This window comes from Monodon monoceros, unplaced genomic scaffold (assembly GCF_005190385.1).
Source record: "Monodon monoceros isolate NGI ecotype Baffin Bay Population unplaced genomic scaffold, NGI_Narwhal_1 Super_Scaffold_3, whole genome shotgun sequence".
Lineage (NCBI taxonomy): Eukaryota > Metazoa > Chordata > Mammalia > Artiodactyla > Monodontidae > Monodon > Monodon monoceros.
The window spans coordinates 55,985,883-55,996,230 of record NW_021703780.1 but is presented as its reverse complement, the minus strand read 5'-3'; the positions used below and the strand labels follow the sequence as shown (position 1 = coordinate 55,996,230).

The window sequence follows — 10,348 nt, the reverse complement described above, 5'->3', positions numbered from 1 at the left end:
GAGGTGCCTTTGGGCTCCAGTCTTATCTCTGGTGGAGGAATTTTTACCCCAGGATGCTTGGTCCTTTAGAGCACCTGCCCTCTTTCTTTGTGCATTGTCACATCTCACTGACTTTTTGTCATTGGTGATACATGCCTACGAGAACAAGGACATTCATTCAGATTTAAAATATTCATTTGGTTAGGGATGGGCTATTCCTGGATTCCCTTGAATCCAGAGTATGAAGGAAGTAGGCTGACAATTTATGGGTGCTCTTTCTCCTCCCTCTGTGCCTCAAATTCCTGCTCTTCCTCATGAGAAGAGTCCCCAGGAGACAAACTGTAGTCACTTGTATTCCTAACAGCTTGTCTCTGGGTAAGTGAAATCTAACTAGAGAGCCCAAGATGGGGCTGCTCAGTAGGCAGACCTAAGGTGGGACCCAGCAGTGACCACTATACCTAAACCCTGCAGACTGAAAACACAGAACCACCCAGAAATGGGACCATCTTACTTAAATCAGATTTAGAGTGGCTTATTGTGAAAGAAGGCTATGGAGTAATTGGTAATAGGATAGATCAGAGTGTGCAGTAATTTTTTTAATATAAATTTATTTGTTTATTTATTTATTTATTTATTTATGGCTGCGTTGGGTCTTTGTTGCTGCGCATGGGCTTCTAGTTGCAGTGACTTCTCGTTGCAGAGCACCGGCTCTAGGCATGTGGGCTTCAGTAGTTGTGGCATGCGGGCTCAGTACTTGTGGCTCGTGGGCTCTAGAGCACAGGCTCAGTAGTTGTGGCGCATGGGCTTAGCTGCGGCATGTGGGATCTTCCTGGACCAGGGCTCGACTCCGTGTCCCCTGCATTGGCAGGCGGGTTTGTAACCACTGCGCACCAGGGAAGTCTCAGTAATTTCTTATCACATGAACTTAAACTGCAGTCATCTGGTGGAACACCCTGAAACCACTTGCTGAACTGCTAAGTATGACGCTCTAATGGTGTAGCGGTCAGAAACTGATAGTAAATTATTGGAAGACCCATTGCAAAGGTGATTAAGTGTTTCCTCAGAGGGTATGCAATGGGCTTCTGGCCTCGTTTGGAACAAGAGCTTAAGTAATCACAACTGCCATTGTTATTGGCCATCAGAAGGCAGTGTGGAGCCTGGGTATCTGTTAAAGTAAGTAAGAATAGTACTGGGTGAACTGGATTTTTAGGTAATGGGAACCTTTTGAAGAGATATAATAGACTATGTCCTGCAGAATTCAGTCTAGTCTAATATGTACACATAATACATGTACACATATGTGCCCATATGTGCATTGAGAGATCCTAGAAGAAAATTCATCAAAATACCAACTGTTTCTTTTGGGTGGTAGGATTTCAAGTAATTTCATTTTTGGACTAACTGACTGTTTTACAGAATGAGCTTCCCCCCCCCCCCCGTATGATTAAGAAAAGAAAACCTTTTTATTTTGGACAATAAAAATAAAGGAAATAAAGGTGTGGTTAGAGTTTTGGTTTTATGTTTAGCTATTTAAACCACTTAGAGTTTATTTTTGTATATATATGTCCATACTGGAAGTTTATACAGCAGATAAAGATAGATTTACACAAAATAGTCAATATATTAACAACCAGTGTGGTACAAGACTGCCCAGTCAAATCAGTCTCTTGGCTGTAAACCATTAAAATTTTTTTTATTGGATTATAGTTGATTTACAATGTTGTGTTAGTTTCAGGTGTACAGCAAAGTGACTCAGTTATACATATACATATATTCATTCTTTTTCAGATTCTTTTCTCATACAGGTTATCACAGAATATTGAGTAGAGTTCCCTGTGCTATACAGTTGGTCCTTGTTGGTTATCTATCTTATATATATATAGTAGTGTGTGTATGTAAATCCCAACACCCTGATTTATCCCTCCTCCCCATGTTACCCCTTCAGTAACCATAAGTTTGTTTTCGATATCTGTAAGTCTGTTTCTGTTTTTTAAATACGTTCATTTGTATCATTTAAAAAAATTATATCCACATATGAGTGATATTATAAGATATTTGTCTTTCTCTGTCTGACTTCACTTAGTATGATCATCTCTAGGTCCATTCATGTTGCTGCAAATGACATTATTTTGTCCTCTTTTATGGCTGAGTAATATTCCATTGTATATATGTATCATATCTTCTTTATCCATTCCTCTGTTGATGGACATTTAGGTTGCTTCCTGGCTATTGTAAATAGTGCTACAATGAACACTGGGGTGCGTGTATCTTTTCAAATTATGGTTTTCTCCGGATATATGCTCAGGAGTGGGATTGCTGGATCATATAGTAGTTCTCTTTTTAGTTTTTTTAGGAACCTCCATACTGTTCTCCATAGTGGTTTTACCAATTTACATTCCCACCAACAGTGTAGACGGTTCCCTTTTCTCCACACCCTCTCCAGCGTTTATTGTTTGCAGACTTTTTGATGATGACCATTCTGACCTGTGTGACGTTATATCTCATTGTAGTTTTTAAAAATTTTTTATTTATTTATTTATTTTTGGCTGTGTTGGGTCTTCATTTCTGTTCGAGGGCTTTCTCTAGTAGCGGCAAGCGGGGGCCACTCCTCATCATGGTGCGCGGGCCTCTCACTGTTGTGGCCTCTCTTGTTGCAGAGCACAAGCTCCAGACGCGCAGGCTCAGTAGTTGTGGCTCACGGGCCCAGTTGCTCCGCAGCATGTGGGACCTTCCCAGACCAAGGCTCGAACCCGTGTCTCCTGTATTGGCAGGCAGATTCTCAACCACTGCGCCACTAGGAAAGCCCCTCATTGTAGTTTTGATTTGCATTTCTCTGATAATTAGTGATGTTGAGCATCTTTTCATGTTCTTTTTGGCCATCTGTATTCCTTCCTTGAAGAAATGTCTGCCCATTTTTTTATTGGGTTGTTTGTTTCTTTTGACATAGAACTGCATGAGCTGTTTGTATATTTTGGAGATTCCAACTGTAAACCATTTGTGCAGATACTCCAGTGTGTACCAGTTGACTCTCAGCCCCAGTAGATTTGTATGTACCAACATGAAATGATCTCAAAGACACATTCCTTGGTGAAAAAAAATCAAATTGCATAGCAGCATCTATACAACGATTTTATTTATGTAAAAAGAATCAAATGCTATTGTGTGTTAAAAATATGGAGAAAAAAGACTGAAAGAATATACTCCAGATTATCTCTGGGAAGGGGGTGGTTTCATTTGGGTAGAGTGGGGTGGTGATGGTTATAAAAATTACTGTCTTATCCTGTATACTTTCATATTATCTAAATATTTTAAGGTGAGGATACATCCATGTGTAACTTGTATAATTAGAAAACTAAAATAGAAGGAGGCCTCAGGGAATAAGAATGTGTTTGTGTCTCCAGACCATCCAGAGAAGAGGTTGCTCTGATGTGTGGTTCCTGAATATCCATTCTCTGATTCTGTGCACCTTTATTGAGAGCATCAGGTTCAAAGTTTGATGCCGTTAAGATTGTCTAAGTAGTCCACTCTTTCTCCAGTTCTGTGCTTCCTAAGGAGTGTCCTGATGACAACAGTTTGGTTCCCATACAGTTTTTCTATATTGGAGAGAATATATTAACCAGCTGGACATTAAGCATATAAAATTTTCACTGTAAACTGGTGAAGTGACTTTATGTTTTCTACATCACTCTCCTTGTGAATTTGATTAGTACACATCAGATTTTGAAGCATTTTTTGGCTTCAAGGGTGAGGGCCAGGTCCTGGATCATGATGCTGTAGTGAAATTGCTGTCCAATGGGGGCTTCTTCCTTAAGGACCACCTCTGTCTTATTTTTATGTAAACAAAACAGTGATATCTTATTTTCTTTCATTAAGCAGAACTCTAGTTTTCAAACCTAGATCCTTCCCAGTTGTACCTAGGGGCTGAATGTTTTGGAGAGAAAGAGAGGTCCAAAGAGACACCTATCAAGGTGAGTGAATAGGGAAGGATAGGTGAGATGGACCTAGCAAAAGTTACAGCCTGGATCACCTTTGAAATCTTGAAAGAGGAACTCTTCAATTATCACTGGTCTGCCAAGGTACTGATTATAGGCAACCTAAGGAAATATAATTACTTTTCACCCATTTTTGAGGACTAGAAACGGTAGGTGAGTGGTAATTTTCCCCAACACTTAACTTACCCAAGATTAATATACTTATCCCTTTCACATTCTCCTGCTATTTATCACTCTGGATGATCCTAAATTACCTGGGTCAGTTTTTAGTATTTGAGTGTTTCAGAATCAATTACAATAGGGAAGTTTATAGATTTACCAAAACCTGTCACTACTTAATCTCTTTCTCCCAATCACCTATTCTAATCTTTTCCCCAGGTCATTGTGATCTTCTTTCTCTATTACTGAGAAGAGAATAAAAATCAGGACTTCACAATGCAGGTCCTCTCTTCTGCACGGAGGACATTTTCCTTTGTGAATGTTTTTTTCAGGCAAGAAAATCAAGCCTGATGGCACAGTGTTAAATGACTTGAAAAGACATGGAGGGTCAGAGAGCCTGGTCATCAGGGGTTCACATTAGGAGAAGTTGAAGATGCATGCTGAATAAGGACTAGAAGGGGAAATCCTGCAGGAATGACTGGGAGGACACCATATGCACACAGACCTTTCACAGGAGAACAGTGTTACTCTAAGGATAATCATCTTTGAGAAAGTACCTTGTAAGTATTCTGAATCTGAGAGACAGTTTCTTTTAAACTGGAACCTATTAGACACCCCCTTCATCGTGTTACAAAAAGCATGAGTTCCAGCCAGATTTCACTGCAAGTGAAACATCAGAGACTTAAAAGACAGAAGAAACCTTCCAAGTGTAGTGAATGTGGAAAGTTTTTTACTCAGAGATCGTCTCTTACCCAGCATCAGAAGATTCACACGGGAGAGAAACCCTATGTTTGTACTGAATGTGGAACTTGTTTCCGGAAACAGTCAAATCTTACTCAACATCTGAGGATTCATACGGGAGAGAAACCTTATAAATGTAATGAATGTGAGAAAGCCTTTCAAACAAAAGCAGTTCTCGTCCAGCATCTGAGAATTCATACTGGGGAGAAACCCTATAAATGCAATGAATGTGGCAAAGCCTTTTGTCAGAGTCCATCCCTTGTTAAACACCTGAGAATTCATACTGGAGAGAAGCCCTATAAATGCAGCGAGTGTGGCAAAGCCTTCAGTCAGAGCATATGCCTTACTCGTCATCAGAGAAGTCATTCTGGAGATAGACCTTATAAGTGTATTGACTGTGGGAAAGCCTTTAATCAGAGTGCGTGCCTCAGGCAGCATCAGAGAATCCACTCAGGAGAGAAGCCCTACATATGTACCAAATGTGGTAAAGCCTTCATTCAGAACTCTTCCCTTGTTGAACATGAGAGAACTCACACTGGAGAGAAACTTTTTAAGTGTAGTGAGTGTAAAAAAACCTTCCGCAAGCAAGCACACCTTAGTGAACATTACAGAATTCACACTGGAGAGAAAGCTTATGAATGTGCTAACTGTGGGAAATCCTTCAGGCACAGCTCAGCACTTGCTCGACATCAGAGGCTTCATGCTGGGGAATAAAACTCGGGATATAACTAGGGTGGAAAGACTTGTATCAATATGAAAACACTTCTTTTTTTTTCTAAATTCTTAAGAGATTAGGACTCAAATCTTCGCCTGGGATGAATGTTTTGTATGTTGAGCACAAGGCAATGTGTCCTAAAAATTAAGAAGATAGACTCAGAACTAGATAGTCTTAAGTTTGATGGCTTCTCTGCCACTTAATGGGTGTCTGACCTTACCGCCCTGAGCCTCAGTTTTTCCCATCCTCCCCAAAGAATAATGAGGATACTTACTAGGGTTGTCTTGAGAATAAAATGAGTGGTATATAATAACTAACTGCCAGTAATTGGTTTTGAGTGATAGATGTTGCAAAAGTTTATAAATCTGGTTATTGAAAACAAAGGTCAATTTTTTGTTTATCATAATGTATTTTTTCTTAAGAATATCCTTGTAATTGGGCTGTGATTTCATACTTAATCTACAGGCTATTTAAAATATAACATATAGATTTAAATAGGAGAACACATTTAAGACCAGTTTCTCCTTGAAAAAATTCAGATTTAATCAGAGAAAAAAGAAATGATTGGGATTTGAGTGGACATTTTGGGTACTCTGAATAGTTTTATGTAGATTTTGATACCTTCCATTGTTGGGTCTAATTTCACTTCAAGCTCTGGACTTCTCGTTTCCATGAAAAAGGAAGCCTCACTAACACTGAGTAAAAACTCGTGTTCAGGACTTTTGTGTGTGTTTTGAGGTGGAGTGGAATGAGGAGAAGACACAGGAGAATAGAGAGGGGGCATAAGACAGAGAATATAAGCCTGTTGATGAGGACGTGGCTTTATTTGTTTTGAAATCTAGGAGCACAACACTAAAGGGGAGCCTCTTAAGGGAAGAGGAGGGTAGGAGACGTTGAGTTCTTAGGCGCCAGCAGGTGGGGCCTACATGAGAATAGCGTCTTGGGGATAAGTGGGTGGGGATGCCTCACAACAAAGAATGGCTTCTTAGAGCTCAAAAGAAGCAAACAAATCAAAGGATACTTTAAAAAGAACATTTATTTTTGGCTGTGTTGGCTCTTTGTGACAGTGTGTGGGCTTCTCATTGTGATGGCTTCTTTTGTTGCAGAGCACGGGCTCTAGGCTCGTGGGCTTCAGTAGTTGTAGCACATGGGCTCAGTAGTTGTGGCTCACAGGCTCTAGAGCGCAGGCTCAGTAGTTGTGGCACACGGGCTTAGTTGCTCCGCAGCATGTGGGATCTTCCCAGACCAGGGCTCGAACCTGTGTCCCCTGCATTGGCAGGTGGATTCTTTTCTTTCTTTCTTTTTTTTTTTGGCTGCATTGGGTCTTTGTTGCTGCACGCGAGCTTCCTCTAGTTGCGGAGAGAGGGGGCTGTTCTTCATTGCAGTGTGAGGACTTCTCATTGCGGTGGCTTCTCCTATTGTGGAGCATGGGCTCTAGGCGCTCTGGCTTCAGTAGTTGCAGCACACAGGGTCAGTAGTTGTGGCGCGCGGGCTCTAGAGCGCAGGCTCAGTAGTTGTGGTGCACTGGCTTAGTTAGTTGCTCCACGGCATGTGGTATCTTCCCGGACCAGGGCTTGAACCTGTGTCCCCTGCATTGGCAGGTGGATTCTTAACCACTGCGCCACCAGGGAAGTCCCGGCAAGTGGATTTTTAACCACTGTGCCACGAGGGAAGCCCTCAAAGGATACTTTTAATGGTGCTTCATGCAATGCTAATAAGCTACTTAAGGTAAACAAGCACATCTAACACTAAAAGGTGCCCTTGTAGGAAAAGTAGGAGATATTTTCCGCATTTCCAGAGTCAGGGATAAAGAAAGAGAAACTTGACTTCCCAAAGTCAAACAGCTAATGTCAGAGTTGAATCTCAGTCTAGATCCTGGTTTTTATAGTACCAAACTCACAGGTAATTTTCCTCACTGAGCCTTTCCATTGTGTGAGATGCCCAAATTGTGAAAAACAGAGGAGGAGGTATTTTTTTCAACTTAATGTGTGCTCATTGAAATACATTTATAAAATAAGAGTGGAAAAAATTAAAGTTACATACTTTCACCAAGTACATATGCTGAAGTACTTACTTTAATATATTTATTCTAGCCTTTCTTCTCTGCTTAGCTTTTCTTTCTTCCATTAAAAAAAAAAAGTAACTATGGGGAATTCCCTAGAGGTCCAGTGTTTAGGTCTCCGCGCTTCCACTGCAGTGGGCCCAGGTTCAATCCCTGTTCAGGGAACTAGGATCCCACAAGCTGTGTGGCCAAAAAAAAAAAAAAAAAAAAGTAACTATGATTATTATATTACATCTTGCCATTTGATTTAACATAAGGATTTAGCCATACTATTACAGACTTTCTATAAACCTCGTTTTAATGGTTGCTTATTGACCTGCTCATAATTTACTGTTTCCCTTCTGTTTGTTGTTTAAATTAATGCCAATTTTTTCTTATAAATCAGCTAGTCCACTTAATGCAATGCCTGACACATGGTATGTGCTCACGTTAGCTAGTAAAATTATTAACTCAGCAGTGAAACATGTTTGTATATAAAGCTTTTTCATCATTTAAAATTATTGCCTTAGGATTTTCAGAAGGTATGATCTTTAATTTTATTTTAAAAATTTCATTTTTTTTGACTAGATAATAGAAGCTTATGGTTTAAAATTCTAAAAGCACAAAAGTTAAACAGTGAAAAGCCTTCTTGGCAGCCACCCCAGATAAAAAATATTATCAGTTTTTTGTTTTCCTTCCAGAGATAGATGATTATAAACAAGGAAACGTGTTTCCCTCCTTTTTCTAAAATAGACTTTTAAAGAATAGTTTTAGGGGACTTCCCTGGTGGCGCAGTGGTTAAGAATACACCTGCCAATGCAGGGGACACGGGTTCGAGCCCTGGTCTGGGAAGATCCCACATGCCGCAGAGCAACTAAGCCCATGCACCACAACTACTGAGCCTGCGCTCTAGAGCCCGTGAGCCACAACTACTGAGCCCACGCACCACGACTACTGAAGCCCGTGTGCCTAGAGCCCATGCTCCGCAGCAAGAAAAGCCACCGCAACGAGAAGCCCGTGCACCGCACGAAGAGTAGCCCCTGCTCGCCGCAACTAGAGAAAGCCCGCACACAGCAACTGAGATCCAACTGCAGGCAAAAATTTAAAAAATAAAAATAAAAAAAGAACAGTTTTAGGTTCACAGCAAGATTGAATGGAAAGTACATGGAGCTCCCACATATGTACAATCTCCCCATTATCAATGTCCTGCACCAGGGTGATACATTTGTTACAGTCCATGAACCTACACACTATGAACTGAAAATTCATAGTTCAAGTTAGGGTTAACTCTTTTTTTTTTTTTTTTAATTGAAGTATAGTTGATTTACAATGTTGTGTTAGTTTCTGGTGTACAGCAAGGTAATTCAGATATGTGTGTATATATATGTATGTGCACATATATATGTGTGTATATATGTATATATATATACATATATATATTCTTTTCCATTATGGCTTATCACAGGATATTGAATATAGTTCCCTGTGCTACACAGTAGGACCTTGTCATTTATGCATTCTATATGTAATAGTTTGCATCTGCTAGTCCCAAACTCCCAATCCATCCCTCTGCTGCACACACCCCTGGCAACCACAAGTCTGTTCTCTATGTCTATGAGTGTTTCTGGTTCATAGATAAGTTCATTTGTGTCATATTTTAGATATCACGTATAAGTGATATCATATGGTATTTGTCTTTCTCTTTCTAACTTACTTCACTTACTGTGATAATCTCTAGGTCCATCCATGTAGCTGCAAATGGCATTATTTCTTTTTTAATGGCTGAGTAATATTCCACTGTGTGTAAATACCATATCTTTTTATTTATTTTTATACAGCAGGTTCTTATTAATGTTTTATACATATTAGTGTATATATGTCAATCCCAATCTCCCAATTCATCCCACCAACACCACCTCCTCCCGCCACTTTCCCCACTTGGTGTCCATATGTTTGTTCTCTACATCTGTGTTAAATACCACATCTTCTTTATTCATTCATCTGTCATTGGACATTTAGGTTTTTTCCATGTCCTGGCTATTATAAACAGTTTTTCTATAAACAGAGGGGTGCATGTATCTTTTTGAATTATCGTTTTCTCTGGAATGGGATTGCTGTATCACATGGCAACTCTATTTTTAGTTTTTTGAGAAACTGCCATACTGTTCTCCATCATGGCTGCACTAATTTACATTCCCACCAACACTGTAGGAGGGTTCCCTTTTCTCCAACACATTAGGGTTCTCTTAAGAGTCATGCATCCTATGGGTTTGGATAAATGTATAATGACATGTTTCCATCATTATAGTATCATGCAGAATAGTTTCACTGCCCTAAAAATCCTCTGTGCTCCACCTATTCATCCCCACCTCTTCCCAACCCCTGACAACTACTTATCTTTTTATTGTCTCCAAAGTTTTGCCTTTTCCAGAATGTCATGTAGTTGGAATTGTACAGTATGCAGCCTTTTTAAAAAAAATTTCTTTATTTTTTGGCTGTGTTGTGTCTTCATTGCTGCACGCAGGCTTTCTCTAGTTGCAGCGAGCGGGGGCTACTCTTCGTTGCGGTGCATGGGCTTCTCATTGCAGTGGCTTCTCTTGTTGTGGAGAATGGGCTGTAGGCGTGTGGGCTTCAGTAGTTATGGCTTACGGGCTCTAGAGCACAGGCTCAGTAGTTGTGGCACATGGGCTTAGTTGCTCCGCGGCATGTGGGGTCTTCCTG

The 10,348-nt window shown here is 40.2% G+C and overlaps 1 protein-coding gene across 1 annotated transcript; it reads left to right on the top strand.

The window, feature by feature from the left end:
- The first annotated feature begins 4,716 nt into the window (after window positions 1-4,716).
- On the top strand, window positions 4,717-5,859 carry ZNF501 (zinc finger protein 501). Its single transcript, XM_029242073.1, has one exon. It carries the CDS (start codon window positions 4,770-4,772, stop codon window positions 5,583-5,585), a length of 816 nt encoding a protein of 271 aa, XP_029097906.1. The 5' UTR covers window positions 4,717-4,769; the 3' UTR covers window positions 5,586-5,859.
- Window positions 5,860-10,348: the final 4,489 nt, after the last annotated feature.

What these genes read in the sequence shown, in the direction of transcription:
- ZNF501 (XM_029242073.1), top strand. Translation starts at nt 4,770, where the DNA reads ATGAGTTCCAGCCAGATTTCACTGCAAGTGAAACATCAGAGACTTAAA.